This window comes from Vombatus ursinus, unplaced genomic scaffold (assembly GCF_900497805.2).
Source record: "Vombatus ursinus unplaced genomic scaffold, bare-nosed wombat genome assembly UNPS02014810.1, whole genome shotgun sequence".
Taxonomy (NCBI): Eukaryota; Metazoa; Chordata; class Mammalia; order Diprotodontia; family Vombatidae; genus Vombatus; species Vombatus ursinus.
The window spans coordinates 46,005,374-46,027,512 of record NW_020954588.1 but is presented as its reverse complement, the minus strand read 5'-3'; the positions used below and the strand labels follow the sequence as shown (position 1 = coordinate 46,027,512).

Genomic DNA, 22,139 nt, shown 5'->3' with positions numbered 1-22,139 from the left:
GGTCTCATTTGTGCAGTTATTGGTGGTGGTTGTGTTAGCTTGCTGACTTTCAGGAACCTGGTACTGTTTTCTTTGTTTATGGAATCTCCCAGATATACCCAACTGTGAGGCACCATCACTACACACGCCTTTATTAAGCATTTACACTACCATTTCACTGAACTGAAGCAATCCCTGCTCTCAAGGAGCTTACATTCTATTGGGGGAAACAAGTACATAAAGATGTGTGTATGATATATGTGTATATAGATTATACTAATGCAAGATATAAGCAGAGTAGATAGAAGGTTAATGTGGAAATGGGTGGTGAGGACAGGGCAACTAGTAGCTTATGGGATTGAGAAAGGCCTTCTGTAGAAGGTGGAATTTGAACTCAAACTTTAAAGAAGCCAGGGATTCTAGAGGTGGAGGGGAGGAAGGAGGGCATTCCAAGCATGGGAGATATCCATGAAATAACTGATGTAAATTACTTCATAGACCTAAAATCTGTTTATAAACATCAGCTACTGGTATTATCAATATTATTACTACTTTATTATCAATATAATTATTATCATTAATTTTGCCAAGTATGCTTTCCTCTGTAACTTCAGGGACAGCTGCTGGTGCTGCATGGGCTGATCCCAGAAAACCCATCCAGGTCTATGAAATCCAATGAGTCAAGGATTAGCAATCTATGCCCAAGAGCCAATTGTGCTGGATTGCTAGCTGTTACAACTAGACGCTGCCCTGAGCCCTCTCTGAGAGGTCATTGGAGCCTGGCTATTCATCCTTGGGAAATGTCAATTTTTTTTCCTTCCTTCCCTCAATTCCTTCAAGCAGTGGATCAACAAACATTTAATAAACATCTGCTGTGTACCAGGCACTACACTAAGAGTGGCAGATACAAAGGCAGAACTGAAGCTATTCCTGCCCTCAAGGGACTTACATTCTATTGGGGGAAATAGAATGTTCACATATAAGTAAACACAAATATATACAAATTAAATAGTAGTTAATTCTGGAGAGGGGAAGGGGGTTATAGCAGGAATGATGCAAATGCCAGTTCTCTTGACTAGAGTCCACAGCTTGGTGTTTATTTAAGCCAGAAGACATGCTTCCTGCAGAAGAAATTGGAGAAAGTCTAAAAACATCCTGAGCATTTAAATTGATTGTCTTCCTGCCAAACATCTCCAAATACTCTGCTTAATAAAAATTCAGATTGTTTTGGTATCTATTAGAAATCCATTTTAAAAGGTTTTGTCCTGTAGATTTATATTTTTTTAGCCACGACTTGAAGTGGGAGGGAAAAAGAGAAGCTTCTAAGGAATCTTAGCATTCCATCAGAAAATTAGGATTCCAGCTATGTGAGGCTGGAGGGACCAGGAGAGGTCAATTGATCTGCCTGACTGTCTTCTATCAGATGGATGTCAAAACCAGTTAGGAGAGACGTTTGCTGTCCACGTTCTTTTAGAGGAATTCCAGACACCTCCGGCTGCTCTATTAGCCACATTCTGGTGTTTTCTCTGCCTGAGAGAAGCTTACAAATTGGGCAGCAATCTCAGAGGTCATTTGCACCAGCTTGTAGCTGACTTAGGACCCCTTCTTCAGTATCCCCCCGAAGCGGGCATCTCACCTCAGGGAAGGAGAAGCCGAGTATCTCCCAAGAAGCCTCTTTCTCTTGAGAACAGTTGTGATTATCAGGGCATCATTCCTTAAATCAAGTATAAATTTGCCTCTCTGAAACTTCTATCTAGTGTCCTAATTCTGTTCTTTAGGACCAAGAAGTAGCATATTAAGGGTGGAAGAAAAGATCGCCAGTTGTTGAATTTTAATATGCTAGTTAAGAGAAGTCCTTGTGATGGTTTTATTCTGGAGGCCAAACAATTCTACTTGCTGTCCTTGTTCTTCAAAGGCTGTTAGCCCACATATTTTAGTCATGAACAAACATTTTTTTAAGCACCTATTAAGTGTCAGGCACTGTGCTAAGCACTGGGGATACAGAAACAAAAGAGACAGTCCATGGCCTCAAGGAGCTTCTATTCCACTTTGGTAGACAATAAGTACTGGGGTATGAATCACACTTCCTTGGCATCTCTTTAATGTCTACATGATCCTTTTTTTTTTTTAAAGCATAATGTGTGACTCTTTAATAGACCCAAAAGAAGGAAATAAGCATTTATTAGGCTCTTACTGTGTGCCAGGCATTGTGCTAAGTACCAAGGCTACAAATACTAGAACCAGATAGACAATCCCTGCTTTCGGAAGCATACATTCTAATGAGAGAAGATAAGATACAGAAGGCAAGGGAAAAGGGGGGTGGGGTGGGGATTGTTCGAAGTCCAAGTTAAGATCAGATACCCTCAGTGATGACTCATCTCTCTTTATGTCATAAGAGCACATTTGATCTTTGGACTCAAGCAAAGTTCATTTGGAGTCAGGTCTGATGGATTCATTGGGTGATGTAGCACTACAATGTTCTCTTTTGCCCTACCATCTTGGATGGATAATTGGTGGGACTTTAAGGTCAGGGGACTGGTTTTGTTTTCTTAGTTTGTGAGTCTGGAGTGGCTGTGATATCAAGTTCTAAACATGCTTAGTGCACTGCACCATTATAGGGCCAAGCGTGTGTTGCCCGAGCTCCATACACTCCAAATATAGCACTCTCGTAGACAAATGAGTTCTGATATGCAGTGGTCAAATTTCTTTCTGGCCCTTGCATGTTCCTTTTAAATAGACCTCAGTATCATGTTTGATTTTTTTCCCCCTAGTTCCATGACATCAGATTGCCAGGATCTAATCAACAAAAGTCTTGCAGAGATCCTAGCCACCTGTACACATTGCTGAAAGTCTGGTTTAGCCCAGGATACCGCCCCCTGGCCAATCGGTCAGACCTTCACATTTTGGTTATTATAAGGCAGCTGGTCACAATTGTCCTCATTTTCTAAGATGTGAGGAGAGAGCTTTTTCACTAAAATATAGGATATAACAGTTTTGGATTTGAAGTCAGATAATTCAAATTTTAAACACTGGCTTTGCTACTTCAAACTGGGTGACCTTGGGCAGTCCATTTCTACCTGTCTGTGCCTCAGCTTTCTCATCTGTAAAATAAATATAATGAGAGTTGGGCTAGTATCCCTGGGGATACAAAGAAAGAGAAAATCATCTCCGAATTCCAGGTAGAGTAGCAGTAGTAGTGGTAGTGGCAGCAGCATCAGCAGCAACACCGTCAGCAGTAGTAGCAGCAGTAGCAGAAATGATAGAAATGTGTGTGTGTGTGTGTGTGTGTGTGTGTGTGTGTGTGTCTATGTATGTATATGTGTGTGTACATGTGTGAGAGTGCATTTGTAGAGGTGACAGGTAAGGAGAAAAAGAATAGTTCTGTTGTCCAGAATAAATCCATTTTTTATCTAGGAATTCCCTTTTTTGTTTCATGAGTGGCAACACCCCTGATAGCCATGTCTAATTAGATTACACATGTTAAATGTGTATTCTTCTGTAGTGAGGAGTCTCATGGGAGTTGCATGAAGTGAGCATTTCCCAAAAGAAATTTGTATATAAAAGGGAAAATGAGCCATCTTAGTTAATATAGTTAATACTTAATGACTGATTTCTTCCTCTTTTCTCTAGTTGGTTCGTTTGTGTAATGAAGGGGCACGGAAGATGGAACGGACGGAAATGATGTACACAATTAATTCCCAGCTGGAATTCAAAATAAAGGTACCCTCATTTCTATTTGTAGCTTAGTATAGGCATGGGAAATGATGGAAAATGGGCTTTGCTTTAAGGATTTGTGGAAATGTATGGAGTTAACTGAAAGCAACAGAAATGATGACATTTTTACAGTGATAGCATTTGAGGAATGGAAAATTTTACTTTTCAGAGAAAGTGCTATAAATGATTACCCAGAAATTACCTAGAAAGGGTCATGCCTAGATTGTTAAAATTCCAAATAAACATAACATGATAGATGTGATGACATTTGACTAGTGATAACCAGCTGTAGGATCTTTGCTCAAGAAAAGGATAGAAAAGAGAATCTTTCCAGAAAGGTCTTTAGCAGGGAAGATGCCAAGTTTGGGGCAAAAAATTGAGAAAGATAGAATTTTAAAACTGAAAGTAACTTTTGAGATCATCTAATCCAGTCATTTTATAGATGAGAAAACAGAAGCTCAAAAATATAAAGAGACTTGTCCAAGATTACTCGGCTAATGAGTGGTGGTGTCATGACTGGAATCTGGAGCTGCCCCCCCCCCTTTCATTATTCACCACTGTCCCACTGTCCTTTTTTACTATTCCTTACCACACAGGGGAACAGGGTCATGCCAAGATTTTTTTTTTAATTCTAACTAAACATTGGCCAGTAAAGCCTTTTGTATATTTCAGATAAAAACTAGCAAACCACCTTTCCCAGAATTTGAAAGACAAGATCTCACACTCTTTTTGACTAACTTGTGCCTATATACTGTTTATCTTCTATCAGATAAATTGTTTTTTTTTTTGTTTTTTTTGTTTTGTTTTGTTTTTTAAAGGAAAGGATTGGGGGAGAGAATTTAAAACTCAAAATCTTATGGAAGTTAATGTTGAAAATTAAAATTAAATTAACTAATTATTAAGAAAAAAACCCTTCCCCTAAATTTGACCTTAAGAGTTGTAGCAGGAAAGTGCTCATTGAACTTGGAGTCAGAAGATTTGAATTCAAATCCTAAGCTTTACCCCCTAATACCTTCATGAGCTTGGGCCAATCACATAGCCAGTAACACCGCCCCCTGGCTGTCCCTTCATCTCCTTACTCTGCCAGCTGGATGTCCCCCATGCTTGGAATTATGTCTCTCTCCTCTTCACCTCCTTGTTCTTTTCAAGTCTCAGCTAAATTCCTACCTTCTGCAAGAAGACTTTCTCGGTCCTCCTTAACCTTACTGCCTTCCCTCTGAAACTACTCTTAATCTATCCTATATCTAGCTTGTTGGACATAGTTCTTTGCATATTGACTTCCCCACTCAGGGGTGTGCTGGTATAAATATTTAACAACCAACTTTCTGGAAAAAAAATAAAGTATGCATGACATACTGTTAAATTTAATCTCCACCACTTTCTTAAGTCTAGACAATCAACAGAGCAATAAATCAGGCTCTGATTTGTAGCATTTGTCAATTTCTGAGGTGTAAAAGCTCACATTGAAGATTTAACAATTGGTTCCAGCTGGCTCCAGAATAGCCTTGCCGTGGTTAGACTGTGAGCTCACTGAGGGCAGAGACTTTTTTTTTTTTGGCCTTTCTTTGTATCTCTAGTGCTTAGCACAATGTCTGGCACATAGCTCAATAAATGCTGCTTGACTGAATCTTCAAAAAAAAAAGGATTCTGAAACCTAACATTTCCCACTCCTTTCCCTTTCAGAACAATCAGCTACAATCCTTTCACCCCTTTTTCCCTAAAACCAAAATCCACCTTAAGATCACACCAGCTTCTTTCACAAGACCCAGAGCTAGATCACCTGGTAATGGCAGACCAGAAAGGGTTCCCTAATTTTCCTTAATTCTATGTAATGAACTGCATCTGGGTCAGAGCATCACTTTAGGGCATTTGAATAAGGTTCTCAGTGGAGATGTTGTAATTATGTGGGCTCCATTTAAATAGCAACAGAAGGAGACTTTGGGTCTTTCTTTGCTCCAGTTGAATATCCCACCTTGCTTCACTCTCCCATGAAATGAATTACTTCCTGCCTAGATTACTTTTTTAGTGTGTGAAACAAACAGGAAAGAAAATCACCTGAAGAAAGCTGTTCTTACCTCTAGACGCCTTTCCTCATTCCCAAAGGAGTTACTTAATCATATTTAGTGTCATTTTAATTCACACATTTCTTTGGTCACACTTGAAAAGACTCGATGAACCAAATGTTTTAGGGCCTAATTATAGCTCTCCCACAAACCAGTTAAGTGACCTGGAGTAAGTCATATCACCTTCCAAGGTCTCTGACTCAACTGCAAAATTAGGGGGCTAGACTGGATAATCACTCTTAAATTAAGCTATTCAAAACTGGCTCTCTGTCTGTCTCTGTCTCTTTCTCTCTTAGTAGTTTGTTATCTCAATTGTAACTGGATACTCTTGATTAGCTTTAGTATTTACCTTTTATCTGTCTATCTATCTACCTATCTGTCTATCTATCTATCTATTTATTGCCTGGCAAATAATAAGCATTTGATGAATGCTTTTCATTCATCAACCTTTTTATGTCTCAAAGTTTCGTTTTGGCCTTTAGATGATAATGTTTTTTTCTTTTTCATTTTGATGTTATCCTCTCATTATCCAGAGCAGTAAATTTCATCTCTACATTAGCAACCTTTAAGGCAAGTTATTTGTAATCAAGTAGAGATTCCCCCCACCTCAAGTAATAGTAGAGAAATGATGAAATCTATTTTTTCCCTTAGTTTGTACATTAAAATGTGTTTTTTTTGTAAATGGAGAATCATTTAAGATTTTTTTTAAATGATGTTTTTAGTTTTGTTTGCCCTCCAAACCATCCTGGGGATGCATGCTCTTGTAGATAAGACAGTTATCATGGAGTTTTGCTAGTAATTTACTGCTCTGAACAGGTCTAAACTCAATCAAGGGTTCTGCCTTAGGTATTGTTGTGCATGAGCTAGTAGAGACTTTGAGATTATCTGATTCAACTCCTTGCCCTTAGACAGAAGGTAGTCATGCCTTTGGTAGCCAATCCCAGTGGTTCATCTTCCTAAGAGTCCCATAGATTTTCCTAACATCCAGTAGAAATTTCTTCTTATCTAGTCCTTCACAAATGATAGAATATAACTGACTAGTTACCCTCTTGTCAAAATTTTTCAGATACTTTGCCTGTCTTATCGAACTTTCTCTCAGCCTTCTCTTTTCTAAGCTAAGCAGCTACAATTCTTCTAAGCTTGCCTCCTCGGCCAGTTTCCACCCCCTTAACAATATCGATCAGGCATCTCTGCAAAGTGATATTTGCTTCTAAGATGATCCATATTTTGTCACTCTAAGCCTTAGACTCTAAGGGTTCTTGCTTCTTTAAAGAAATTTGTTATTTTTTTTTTCCTCTTCTGCTTCCCATCAGTTTGTTTTGGCAGTATACCTTTTGTATGTTTTAAGAAATGAGTTCTCAGTGGTTGGAATTTTCCTGTGGTTTGAAAGTTTTCCAATTTTTTGAATTATCAGTATGTAATTCCCTGGCTCTGGCCTATCTTATATGAATAGAGTGGTTTATTCTGGAAGAAAAAGAAAGTTTGGCCTCTGAAGCTGGGAGAGGGCATGTTACATTAAAGGATTGAGCCCCCATGGGAGAAACTACCATTAAAATTTAAGAACAGGAGTTCTCAATAACATAACCAAATGGATATATTATAGGCAGATTAGAAAGGGATATATTCTTTTATATTGTTCATTAGTAAAAAGAATTGCATATGCCTTTTCAGCATACAAAATAACAGAGACTGTCATTTTAATTTAGTGGTTCTTACCCTGTTTTGTGCCATGGATGCTTTGGCAAAGCCTATGAAACCCTTCTCAGAATTATATTTTAAGTGCATAAGATAGAATATATAAAATTACAAAGGTATTCAATAATATTGAAATAGTTACCACATTTTTAAAGAAAAAAAAGTTTATGGAACTCAAGAATCCCTGTTTTAGTTTTTATGTATGGATTCTATTATTAACTAATTTATTTCTTTTCCCCCCCAGTGTGTCTGATTTGACATGTTCACATTTTTATTAGAATTTCATTTATTATTAGAATTATTAGCATTTGATTGCTAGAGTGACCACAAGGGTGGGTTAGGTGGCTTTATCTTTTTTATGTTTTTTCCCCGTCATTGGTCAATAGTTGGGTCACATTCTACTTGACTCTGACATTTTCTTAATGGCTTTCGATTGTACTGGAAGATGTCTCATAGTTTGTGCCTTGTTTTCTTCCTTTTCTTCTCAGAGGACAGACTGTGCTGGTCACATTTTATTACAGCGTTGTCATCACAATCCCCTTCCCGACACACTTGTGTAGCTCCTACTTACCAAGAACATTCTTCTCGTAATCTTAATATGCATCTCTGGCTGTCGTGTTGGTTTTAATTCATATTGCTGATGGCACTAAGATGGGACTCACATACTCATGTTCTTGTTCATTTTTCCCCTAGCCATTCCCTTTAGTATCGTCCTCTCGCTGGCTGGTCAAAAGGGGTGAACTGACTGCCTATGTAGAAGACACTGTGCTTTTCTCCAGAAGGACTTCCAAACAGCAGGTCTACTTCTTTCTCTTCAACGATGTTCTCATCATCACAAAGAAGAAGAGGTAAGGGATGATTCTTTGGACATGAAGCACATTTTTTCAACAGGCAATTTGTAAACACTTGTGGATTGATTGGCTGCTATTCAGGTAGCTAGTCGCCATGCCACTAGTTTTGTCCTTGTGGTTTTTCTGTAGATTAATCTGAACAAAAAATACATTTTGAAATTTCGCTTTCTGGCTTTAAAAGTGTTAAGCCATGAAATTCTAATTGGAATATATGACTCATAGGTTCAATCATAAGGCAACTTTCTTTCTTTCTTTCTTTCTTTCTTTCTTTCTTTCACAGAACAAAACAAGCAGCTTCTAACACTAACTTCTGAACTTCATCTTTTTTTCAAATTGAAACCATCCTAAAAATTGAACGAAATTATGTTAAAGACCAATTCAAACCAATGGTGATATTGCTTGATCCCAAACTTCTTCTTTGAATTTTGGATCCACTACGAGTAAGTCTTGTGGTTGGAAAGAAATCAGTAGACTTATCAAGTAGTTCCATTTCTAACTCCCTATCTGAGTGCTGTGAACGCACAACTTTCCAGGGGCAGGGATGTTGCCTTGGATGACAATGTCAGACTCCCCATGAAGAGCTTCACACCAATGCATTCCTGCATCAGTTCAGCACAACCCATATCAGGGTCTAGGAAACAATATCTCACACCCCCGTAGAGAGATAGCTGGGCCTCATGGACCATCTAGCCTTGAAAACCCTAAAAAAGGATGTGGCCCCAAGAAGGGCACAGCTGAACTGATGCATCATGCTTTCTTCTGTGCTGGAGGCAGGAGGTTCGGTATCATTATATTGGATCTCCCATCATCCACCCCTCAAATGTGGTATTACAGAAGAGTATACAGTAATTTTCATCTATATGTGCACAAATTTAATTAGATTTGTTTGTTAAGTGCCTGCTGCATACAAGGACATGCTAGGGGGCTGGGAATAAGAAGTTAAAATGATAATTTGATAATTGCCCTCAAGGAGTTTACATTCCACTGGGGAGATACAAGGTAGCCTGGGAGAGGAAAGAGTATTAATTATTGGATCAGGATGTGGAATTATCAGGCAAGGTTTCATAGAAGACGTATCATCTGAGCTGACCAAAGATGAGAAAGTCAGGGTATGAAATCACAGAATCTAAGATCTTGAAGGGAACATTTGGAGATCATCTAGTTCAATTACCTAATTTAATAGTCAAGGAAACATGTTTGTGGAGCTAAGATAGCTTGTTCCAGGTCCTTAAGCACTTGACCAAAGAAAGGAAGATCGCCTCTTACATGCTCCCTTTGCTGGGTGACTATGGGTGACTTCTGAATATAAGGTTCTTCTCAAATGAGACCCAGAGCATCATAGGATCATAGATGCAGAGATGTAGGACACCTCAGAGAAATGGTCCAATGTTCTTGTTTTATAGAAGAGGAAATGGGTTCAGACAGGTGATTTGTGATTTGTCCATGGTCCCATGGGAGCAGAATAAATGGCAGAGTGGGGATCTGAACTCAGGTCTCCTGACTCTGCTTCAGTGTTCTTTCCACAGTCCCAGGCTTTGTGGGCCAGCATGGTATACATTAACTCAAACGTATTTTTTAATGCATCACCTTATCATTAAATTTCTCTTTAAATGACATTTTGCATCTTCATGTTGTGTCTTCATAGATCGAAAACAAGAAAAAAATTATTTAAAATGTTTCTCTTGACTTCTTTTTTGCAGCTATGCTAGAAATTAATTTTAGATAGTTGACTGCCCCATTGGAATTTTAAAAGAAAAACAAAAAAGCTAAATTAAATTTGATCTGCTCCAAAATTTCCTAATGTGACAATGATAAACATTGAAATCACTGGTAATTGTTTTTCTTACTTAAGAAAATGTAACTAAACTATCGCCAAGGAAACATTATTTCTTTTATCAAGGGGCTTTAAATAGCTTTAGTAGCTAAGTAAAAGTTATAAATAAAGATTGGAAAAGAATGATACATTTTATGTTTCCATGTTATTTGTTGGTTTCCTATGAGATATTGTGATTCCCTGGCTCTGTGGAGAGGGATTTATTCGAGGGGTGGGGAGGTAATTATATGTGTCTCAGCAAAAGTCAGAGTCCTCCACTCCTGATGTGTTACAGCTGTTAAACTGTTAAAACTTTGGTTGTTTCCCAAAAGGCGAGTTAGTTTTGCTTTTCAGTCATTTGAGTCATGTCTGACTTTGGATGATCCCATTTGGGGTTTTCTTGGCAGAGAAGGGAGTGGTTTGCCACTTCCTCCTCCAGCCCATTTTACAGATGAGGAAACTGAGGTAAACAAGGTTAAGGTGATTGCCCAAGGTTGCACAGCTAGTAAGTGTCTGGGACCAGATTTGAACTTAGGGAGAGGAGTCCTCTTGACCCTAGGCCCAGCACTTTATCCATTGAGGCACGTAGCTTCCCAAGTTAGTTTAAAAACATTTTTTTTAATTTTAAAAAGTTAGTTTTAGTCTAACTAAAAAACTTAAATTTAATGATAAAATCTTATATTGATAGCACAAATATAGAGTTTTGAATAAACAGTATGGATTTGTTTTCCCCACTTATGTCCCACCTATGGTAAGGGGGATATCACAGAGTTCTCTAAACCTGGAGAATAAGCTCTAGTAGGTTCTACCAAGTTAGCTTGGCAAATACTGCCTGGCCTTGATGGAGACAGACCAGAACCCTGAACCCAAGAGCCTTGGGAATAGCAAGGCTTCCAGTCCAGTGCCCTCCGTCTTCATCCCCTTAGGAAGCAAGGCCTACAGAGATGCAGCCTGGACCTGCTCCTGCAGGGGCTATAGCCTCATCTGCTGAAGACACAGGAAAGAAAGCTTTTGTCATCAAATGGGCATACATCAAATGGGTGCCCAATGGGTCATCATCAAAAATGGATGTGATTTTATTTGCAGAAACAACGTCAATGAAGGGAGATTGCTGTCTTATGAAGGGAGATTGCTGTCTACTTTGCTGATGTTTCCTAATGGCCATAGGACCTTTCCATCTGACTTCCAGCTAAAATGTATTCTCTCTCTCATTGGATTGTGAATTCCTTGAGAACAGGGACTGTCTCTTCTATTTGCATCTTTCTATGCAAATAGTTTCTTCTGTTTGGGGGTAGCATTGTGCTTTGTATACAGTAAGCACTTAATAAATACTTTATTCCTTCATTCATCTACTAATTTAAAGAAAGGTTGAGCTCTTCATTGATAGATGGAGTATTCACTGTGACAAAATGACTTGTTGTCCATCGGTCAACAAACATTTATTGAGCACTTACCAAGCACTGTGCTAAGTAAGCACTGGAAAACTGGGAATACTGAGGCAAGAGCATGGTCTTTGCCCTCAAATGGGGGAGACAAAGTATAGGAGGCAGAGGAGAGAGGGGAGAGCATTCCAGAACGAAGAACAGATAGGAAAGGGTGTGGAATGTGGAGGGGGAACATCATAGACAAGGAGCAGAACTCCAATGTTGTGGATCATAGAGTATGTGGAGGGAAGGCAAGACCATATCACCACCACCATGATCCACCCTCATGTTCTCAGTAATCTCCAGTGGCTCCCTATCACCTCCATGATCAAATACAAAATGCTCTGTTTGGCATTCAAAGCCCTTCATAACCTGCCCCGTCCTACCTTTTCAGTCTTCTTACACCTTACTCTCCTCCATGTACTCTTGGTTGCAGTGACACCAGCTTCCTGGCTAGTCCACGAACAAGATCCTTCATCTCTCAGCTCCTGTCATTTCCTCTGGCTGTGGGTCCCTTCATGCCTGAATGCCCTCCTTCCTTATCTCCACCCATTGGCTTCTCTAGATTGCTTTAAATCCCATCTAAAATCCTACCTTTGACATAAAGCCTTGCCCAATCTAAATCTAGTGCCTGCCCGCTCTGAATTATTTCCTAGTTAGCCTACAGATAGCTTGTTTATACTTATTTATTTACTTATTTTCTCCCTCATTAGATATCTTTTCCTTCTTTATGTATCCCTAGCTCTTAGTACAGTGCCTGGCACATAGTAGGAGCTTAACAAGTGTTTATTGACTGACTAATTAGAATGTTAAAGTCACTCACAACTGTTATTCTAGAAATAGTTGGACAGAAATGTTCCACATTTAAACTATTTTAAACTTATCTTTCTGTTTAGATTTGAGGTATCCTATTCTGTTATGCTGACCAGCATTGTTCTTTAAGTTATGTTATCTCTTTGAATCTACAGTTGTACTTTTAACTATTTTGGGCTCAGACCAAAAGGTTTAATTTATTTGAATTGGGAAACTTCCCGCAGCGTCACAAAGACCCCATAGCTGGGTTGGCTGCTAGCACCTTTTGTTTTAAGCTAGAACTGGGATTTACTTACCTTTGATGAGTAGTTTGCCATATTTCTCAGATGAGTATTTTGAGGCCTGAGTTGTTGAAGGCTTGGATGTGTGCTCATGGCAAAAGTAGCCTGCAGATGCTAGATAAGAAGAAGGGCCCGAAAAATGTGTGATATTCATAATGCTGTTTACCTGAGCCCTTAGGAAGGCATTTGCAAATGCTTCGCATGCCTTCAGCACCATTGAAAGAGATAACAGCAGTTAAGATATCAAGGGTGACTTAGTTTTGACCATGACGGGAAGCTGAAAAGGGCAAGGTGAAATTCATTAGTCAAAGTTCTGGCATGCTTCTGTCCAGTTATGTCCTCAGACGGTTTGAGGTCTCCTGCAAAAAATGTAATGAAGGGATCCATAAATATTTGTAAATTGTAGGGGAAGTTATTTTTTCCATCCCCCAATGAATAAATATGGGGCTTATTGTAGTAATAGTAGTAGTAGTAATGGCTAATGTTTATGAAGTGCCTACTATGTGTCAGGCACTGTACTTAAGCACTTTACAAATATTATCTCATTAGATACTCACAACAATCCTGGGAGGAAAGTCCTGTTATTATCCTAATTTTACAGTTGAGAAAACTGAGGGAAAGAGAAGTTGAGTGACTCGGCCCCAGGATCACACAGCTAATTAGTATCTGAGGCCACATTTGAGCTTAGGTCTTCCTGACTTTGGGCGGATGGTGCTATATTGATGATATGTTTTGCCTCCAATTAACTCAATGCCACTTTCTGACTTCTATAACTTAATAACCTTCATCACAGTCCTTCAAAGCATCCTGGAATATAATGAGATAACAAATTTAGCATCCTAGGAATTAGATCAAACATTGCTAAGTTCTGTTTAGGCAATCTTATCATGTAGAGGAGAGAGAAACTCAACACCAGAAGTATGTTATTCAAATCCAGAAGCTGTAGCAGCTTTTACTCCAATAATGAGAGAAAAGGGAGGGGTCAGGTCAAGGCTTTGCTACTACTTTGTTTCCCATTCTCTTTGCTGTACTCTCCATGTAAACCAGGACTATGTGAATAAACTAAGTTCTTACAGGCTGAGCACTGTCTCACTTTTGTATTTGTAGACCCAGGGTCTGACAGTGCCTGGCACGTTATAGGCACCTAATAAATTCTTGTTGACTCATTGATTTACTGCCCTGTTAGACCTGACTTCTAGTGCTGGGTCTTTCCCTGACTTTGGAGAAGTCACTTCCCCTCTGTGTGTCTGTTTCTATAAATCTCATATATAAAATATGGGAAAAGGATGTCCTAAATGATCTAAGGTGCCATCCTTCCTAAGAGTCTATGGTTCTAAATTAAGTGACTGCTCCTCAGGAAAGAGTTAAGTTACAAGTTTAAAGGAATAATTAGTACTCAGTAAATGCTTCTAAATCAAAATTACAACTTATTCTGATTTGGTCTTTTAGGATTCCTTTAGCCCTGGGTCTCCAGTGTCTAAAGAAGCTAGTTAGGTCGATATACCTGCTGATATTTTGATTTACTCATATTTCATCAGATGAGTCTCTGAAAGTGGGACTTAAGTTCATAATATGGGGGTTGTCATTTTTTCTGACTCTGTGAACCAATCACAGTTATCAGTAAAGAATCCTATGACACTTTCCCATATCCTCCCCACCTTTGTTCCCATAATGCATAAATCCTTTAGTAAAATTTTTCTTTTGGAAATCTGTCTTGGCTCCAGTCTTTTTTTTTTCTTAAAGTGAGAGAAAGGAAGGAAAATAGGGAGAGTGGAAGGGAAGAAAAAGAGAAAAAGAAAGAAAGAAAAAAGAAAGAATGAAAGAACCCACATACTAAGAGAAAGGAAGGGAGACCCACATACATACTGAGAAAAAGAAGAAAGAAAGGAAGGAAGAAAGAAAGAAAGAAAGAAAGAAAGAAAGAAAGAAAGAAAGAAAGAAAGGAAGAAAGAAAGAAAGAAAGGAAGAAAGAAAGAAAGAAAGAAAGAAAGGAAGGAAGAAAGAAAGAAAGAAAGAGAGAAAGAGAGAAAGAAAGAAAGAGAAGGAAGGATGGGGGAAAGGAAAAAAAAAGAGAAAGAAAGAGAACCCACAAGCATACTTTATGTTGTCATCCTCTGTATTTATATCCATTCATTTCTGCTGTTCTGTTATTTTTTATGAAGCTATCATCTGCTTACCATTCTTTGTAACCCATTGTGGGGCTACCAGACAGCTTTTATGTAATGGAAGCTTCATCGGTGTTCTTGAGTGATTGGTGCTGGCTGCATAGCCTTACCTATGGGAACGCCACTGACGCCATGATCTTTCAGCCTTCCTTCCGTCTATCCTTCTCTGGTATTTTTCTCCCTCTTTGCCTGCTCTGCCCCTGTCACAAGAAAGTGAATGCCACCCCCTCCAGCTTCTACCAGCCCCTCCAGCTTCCGCCACCACTGCCTGAATGTAATTCCAGGCTTTAGTTGAGCTCAGCTGCCATGTGTCTTCAATAGTTTCCAACTGTCGGGGAGATTTTTACGGCTCCTGGGAAGAGTTTCTTGGAGGAAAAATAGCTCTCTGCCAAGAAGAGTAAGCGTTACAATGACCAAGGCCTCTCCGAAAAAGAAATAGGACTTGTATGTGGCTACCTGGGCTCTCTGGGGAAGGACTGTCTCTAGTGTTTGCCAAGTGAAAGAAATATTAAATGGTTGTAGAAATGTGAACTCCAGGCCCATACGAGAAAGTTTGGAGAGCAAGCTGCTTCCCTGAGTCAGAGGCAGAGAATATCCTGTGGAAAGGCCTTATTTAACAGAACTTAATTGGACCCAGATTTCATAATACTATTCTAGTCCCTTAAAAATGAAGTATGATGTAGCAGAGAGAACTCTGGGCTTGGAATTGGAGAAAATGGATTCAAATCTCAGACCTGACAATTAACTCCGTGATCAGGGGCAAAAGTCTTACCCACTCCGAGATTCTGTTTTCTTTTATGTAACATTGTCAGTGTAGGACAGTGGAAGGGGCACAGATTTGTCACTCAAATCTCACCTCTGATTCATCTTAATTGAGAAACCTTGAACAGTGTTTCTTCTCTGGGCCTCAGTTTTCTCATCTGAAAAAATGAGAGGGTTGAACTTGGGCACCCTTAAGGTCCCTTCTAGTTCTGATTCTGGCATCCTGTGACATTCTCACTATTTGCATCAGAGTTTTTCTGAAAAAGGCCTTTGTAAGCTCCAGAGTCCTGTATATGAGAATGATGAAGGAGTTGATTGGTATGTGAAATCTGACCGTCAGGAACTTTAGGCTTTGGTAAGTTGATCCCTACATTAAGCCAGCCTGACCTTCAAAGCAGTGAAGTTCTAGGCAATTAAAATCTAATTCTACTTGATTTTATGTCCTGGCATGTTAGTGGGTCTTAAACCTTACACTATTTAATATGGTGTGGAGATCACTGGGTGTCTATATCTTTTTCTGCATACTTGTTCTAGAATAATTGGTTCACTCCTTATGAAATATATACAAAAACACAACCAGATTTTCAAAATTTATTATTACTGAATATAGTGATAAACTAGAAAGAGAAGTCTATAAGTACAGATAGTTGTTTTTTTTCTTTTTTTTTTTAATTTCTTACTCATATCCCTATCCCTTGGAGGTTACTTTTATCCTTCCCATTCTGGTGGAAGAGAAAATAACAACAACCCTTGTATAGACAAGATTTCTTTATTAGTAAATGAGAAAATCAAGTTAAATCAAGAAGTATTTGAGTGTTTTTTCTTATGGTTCAGTCATGTCAGACTCTTCATAACCCCATTTGGAGTTTCCTCAGCAGAGATATGGGAGTTGTTTACCTTTTCCAGTTCATTTTACAGATGAGGAAACCGAGGCAAACAGGGTTAAGTGACTTACTCAGGGTCACACAGTTAGGAAGTGTCTGAGGCAGGATTTGAACTCAGGTCTTCCTGACTCCAGGTCCAGGACTCCCCACTGCACTACCCATTTAAGTGTTTACTATGCTAAGCATTGGGAATACAAACACTAGCGATGAGACAGTCCCTACCCCAAATGATCCTACATTTTAATGGTGGAAAGACAACACAGAAAAGGAGGTGGGGAAGAAACTCTGTGCCTAAGGCCTCAGGGAGAAGAGCAGAGTAGGAACGGAGAGAAGGAGTGAGCATGGGGCCGGTCTAGGTATTTCCTCAATGTGGAGGCTCCAGGAGGATCTCACCAATCAGAACTTAGGACCACAGAGGCAGAGTTATCTTCCAGAGTATGTATGTAGATCTCTAACTATCTAAAACAACACCTTGTTGCTTGATGGAGGACAGCCCCAGGTCTTTGAGGAAAATCCAGTGGAGCAAAACATCAGTGGAAAAGAGGACAATTTAATGTTAAAGGGTGAGGCGTTAAGCAAAGTAACAAGAAGTCTTTGGGAAGTAGAGGTGTGCTGACCAACTCCCTTAGAGCTCTTGACTGTGAGGTGAGGCACTGGAATGGTGGTTGCCAAGATGAAGAAGTGGGGAGACCAGAGGCACCCTGTCAGGTACTCAAACCAGGTGTCAGCACCCTGAAGCAAAGCCCCATTCACCCCGGGCTAGTTACGGCTCTGGTTATACATGTGACTCCAATTTCTCCAGGATTCTTTCCAGCCTCTGACCAGCCTTAGAATATGATCACGGACTACATAATGCCCACTTTTGCAAGAAATAGGCCTACAAGTTCAGTTATTTGGCATGTGAATATTCAGTAAATCATACTAAGGTTTTGCAAGTTGTTATTATCTATAAGGGAAAATTGGAAACTACTACTAAGCATATTTGCACATCTGTATTTGGCCTCTACTTGGGAAGATAGGGAAACCATTAAGTTCCATTATGTGAAGTTTCCTTCCTGCAGGAATCTAAGAAAGAAGATTTTTCACTTCCTGACAACTGGCATGCTGTAAATATTCCGCAATCAGTGGATGACTTGAGCTGGAGGACTGCACAGGTTTCCACGTTGAAAGTATATTATTTTATTTTATTCCTCATCTCACTAAGACATGACATTAGAAGTTTCAGGAACATAAGTTAAAACTATTATTTCAAAGGTGAAGAGGGTCCAGATTGCTACAAGGGTCCTGGAATGGGTCACTAGAAAGGATAGCTCTGGGCTGGAAGCCAAGACCCCAGGGGTCTGTTCCTAATACAGCCCCGTCTCCGTGTCTCTGGGTCTCCTGCCCCGTCTCCGTGTCTCTGGGTCTTAGTCTCTTTGGCTGTAAGCTTGACAAAATGAAACTAGCCAATGTGCAAAGAGTGGTTTGCTCTCAGATTCCGATTCAGTAGGATTCTTCTTGTCTGGGGGCAAAGCTGTGAGAACTTTGCCAAAAGCGTATAGACACCAAAAGTCAAAAGGCTCATTTATGACCAATGCTTGGCAGAGAGTAATTAATAAATGTGTGTTATCTGTCTTGACCTAATTAAGAGACTCTCAGTCATGATCTTTATAGAATGCAGAACTGGAAGGTACCTTGAAGGTAGTAGAACCAGAGGATTATTATATCAGGGTTTAGAGGCTGTGAAGTCCAAACCACACCCCCTCTTTCTACAGAAGAAGAAACTGAGGGTAAGAGCAAGGTTAAGTCACTTGCTCAGGGTCACACAGCTCTTAAGAGTCTGAGGCAGGATCTGCACTCAGGACCTCTTAATTCTGAGCCCACACCTCTATTAACTCTGCCACCTTGCTGGTCCCACCTGTGCCTACAGCATCAATTCCATCTACCACATCCCTAATAGGTGGTCATTCAACTCCTGCTTGAATACCTTCAGTGATAATGAGCTCCCTTCCCTTACTCCATGAGGCAGTTCATGTTTTCATGGCTCTAATTATCAGGACATTTTTCCTCATGGTGAGCTAAAATGAAGATTGGGATTGTAACTCCTTGTAACTCCATCCATTGCTCTTGGATGGAGCAACCTCAGTACCTAAGCAGAATAAATTTATTCTTTCTTCTATGTGTCAGGTATTTCATGACGGTTACCACACATTTTTTTTCTGTCCAGATTCATGAATTTATTGTTATCAGTCAATCAATCGATCAAACATTTTTGAAGTACCTTCTAGGTGTCAGATATGCTGCTAAGCACTTGTTACGGGAATTTCCAGCGATAGAACGGGTACTATTTCTCATTTTACAAAGTTTCAGGAGGTCATTGAGAGGTTGAATGATTGGCCCATGGTCAGATAGAAACGGGGCATGAACCCAGATCCGTGAGGCCATTAGCCCACATTGCCTCTCACTTTGTGACCCTTAAACCTTAATCTCTACACATGAACTGAATTAGTTAGAATTAGTTCTTCTCTTCCCCGGTTCTTTGCAGCTGAGACTTCTCTACCAGAGCCGAACGGAGGTGTCCTCCTTCCCAGAACAAACGACTTCCTCAGAATATTACCTTGAAGAATTCTTTTAGTTGATAATGTCCAAGTTTAGATATTCTGAGCAGATTAAACTTGGTCATCGCTTCAGCCGAAGGATTTTTGAATTCAGGGCGGTGAGACCGGACAAAGTGTGGGCAGAGGAAAAGAAGAAAAATAGACTGTCTGATTTTCTAATTTCCTTTCCTTTTGGCAAAATGTCTTGACCCATCTTTTTCTGATATTGCTGAAAATAATGAAGACTCTAGTTTATTTTTTTAATCATGTGCGTGTTGAGTGAACAGAGATTCAGATGGATTTTTATGGATTGGAGAAAGCTCTCATTGGCCTGGTAGCCGGGCATCCTGGATGTGGCACTTGGAAGGTGTGTAATCGTGGGGAAGTCACCTAACCAACAAGGTTTATTAGAAAGGGCATGGAATCTAGAGGCAGAGAACCCAGATTCAAATCCTGTTTCAGATGCTTCCTACCTATAAGACTTTGGCCCACGTTGCTTCACCTTTAACCACAGCCTCGGTTCCCACAAGTGAAATGAAGGACTTGACCAAATGATCCCAAGGTCCCTTCCAGCTCTGAGCTATGAGGCTGTGCTTACACTACCTACCTCAGTCACTTAATCAGCAAGTGTTTAAATAGTGCTTACTTCTGGGCTCTGTGCTAAGCTCCAAGATACAAACCAAAAAAAGAAAAAGAAGAAAGAAAGAGAGAGAGAGAGAGAGAGAGAGAGAGAGAGAGAGAGAGAGAGAGAGAGAGAATCAGACCCTGTCCTCAAAAAACTTACATTCTAAGGGAAGAGAAGATATTTGCTTATATAAGCATATAGAGGATACAGAAAAAAAAATGGAAGTCATTTCGGGAGGGGGAGCACTAGGCACTAGGAGGATCAGGAAAAGCTTTCTGTAGAAGAAGGTGAAGCTTGAGCCGAGTTTTGAAGGAAAGTAGGATTCCAGAAGGGCACGGGCATGGGGTGAAGAGGTAGGATATTCCAGCCAGCAGCATAGCCTACAAAAGCTGGGAGTTGGGAGATACAAGGTCTCCTGCAAGGGACAAGAAGTAGATAGGATGACCTGACCAGAGAATGTGTAGGAGGAAAAAATGGGTATGAAGAAGGGAAAGACAGGATGGAGCCAGGCTGTTGTGTGGAAATCGATCTCTAAGCCTTAAGGCCCTTATAATGTGAGAGATTCTGTTAAATGGGAGCTTTTGAGAAGATTGAAAATATCTAATATCATATACATACAGATTTGAATGTCAAAGTTAAACACCAAAATTAATCTGACTCATTTAATGAGATGCATAATTGCTGGTAAATGGGCCCAAATGGCCAACCATTCACATCAATTAAGATAATGCCAGCTGGCAAAGACTCACACTCCTCTAGTGAGTTCAGGTTCACTAAGAGCTTTCTTCACAACAGCCAAGGTGAGGAAGATACAGCCAAGTCAATATTTCCCAAGGCAGCTACAGCTACTAGATGGGTAACTGGGGACTAAACAGGAAGATATATATGGTGGGGGAGGGAGGAAAGTGGGGAGAGGGAGATTGAAAGAATTTGTACCACTGCTCAGCCTTCCCCAGATATTCAATAGATAGAGCTCTGGGCCTAGAGTCAAGAAGATCAAATTTTATTTCAGACACTTAGTAGCTGTGTGACTCTGGGCAAGTCACCCAATTTCTGTCTGCCTCAGTTTTCCCAACTGCAAAATGGGGATAATAATAATAGCACCTGCCTCCTAGGGTTGTTGTGAATAGCAAATGAGATATTTGTAAAGAGCTTAGCAAGTGCCTGGCACATAGTAGGTGTTAAATAAATGCTTATTTCCTTCGTTCCTTCCTTCCTTCTTTCCTTCCTTCCTTCCTTCCTTCCTTCCTTCCTTCCTTCCTTCCTTCCTTCCTTCCACCTTCCTTCCTTCCTTCCTTCTACCTTCCTTCCTTACTTCCATCTTTCCTTCCTTTCTTCCTTCCCTTTCTTCCCTCCCTTCCTTCCTTTCTCTGTATCACCTGGAGGATAGCTTCATAGGATCAGGGTTCTAGCTCCTTGTAGACAGGGATCATGGAGAGGTTAGGACTAGAAGGGCCATCTTGTCATACCTAGAGCTGGTGTCTAGTCACAGAACTATAAATTTCGAGGTCTGAGGGAACTCAGAGGTCAAGTGATCTAATTTTTTTAATTTTGCAGGTGAGAAAACTGAGACCCAGAGATATTAAGTAACTTGAAAAAAGGTCACACAAAATATCAGAGATGGAATTTGACTCTAAATTGGGTATTCTTAACATTTTCTGCCTTTGGCAGAATGGTGATACCCATAAAATCCTTTCTGAGAATCATGTTTTTTAAATGTATAAAATAAAATATATGATTACTAAAAAAAATTATATTGAAATACACACACACACACACAAACATGAAACAATTTCATGGACCCAGATTAACAACCCTTTGGTCTAAAGCTAGTGCTTTGGGGAAAAAGACATACAGGTGGTAAAAGGGATGGGGGAGGGAAGAGGGAGAAGTTTTGAATCCTTTCCCTTTGACTAATCTAATATTCTTTCCACTACACCAATCTGTGATTATTTTCTCCTCCATAAAATGTTTCAGGCAGCTGCCCACTTTGTCTACAAAGTCTTGGAGAGGATTTTCTTTATTCCTCTCAATGTATCTGAGAGAAAAATTCAATGAGGTGCTACCAGCTAATATTAGATTCCCACCCCTGTAATTCTTGTGCATTTCTCTCTTACTGAGGAGGGCGTATTCTTGGGTGGTTGGCTTGTAGAAGCAGCTGTAACAGTAGGAGATCAGGGCCTGGTTGGAACAGGGTCTAGGGGCAGCAGCCAGGGGCAGTTTGAACCCAGGATTCAGGAGAGTTTCTGCAGAGTTGTAGTTTCTTGTCAGGCATCACTTTCTTCAAAATGGATCCCAAAGAACCACTTACCTTATGAGCCAGTCTTAGTCAGTATTTATTCCATTTCTTGCAGTGTGACACACTCACTTTGGTAAGCTTCCATCATGGTGACTCTGACAAAGTGAGGAAGCCTGAAATGAGACATATTTGTTTGTCTATGCCACGTGATGGATGGATGGATGGATGGATGGATGGATGGATGGATGGATGGAT

General features: G+C 39.9%; 1 protein-coding gene across 2 annotated transcripts in view; it reads left to right on the top strand.

The window, feature by feature from the left end:
• The window catches only part of ARHGEF26 (Rho guanine nucleotide exchange factor 26), a 140,013-nt gene that overhangs the window by 92,174 nt on the left and 25,700 nt on the right, over nt 1–22,139 (top strand). For both annotated transcript variants that reach the window (XM_027876052.1, XM_027876053.1), the window contains exons 10-11: nt 3,610–3,699; nt 8,145–8,299. In XM_027876052.1, the coding sequence (XP_027731853.1) occupies nt 3,610–3,699; nt 8,145–8,299 (245 nt within the window). The remainder of the gene's footprint in view (nt 1–3,609; nt 3,700–8,144; nt 8,300–22,139) is intronic.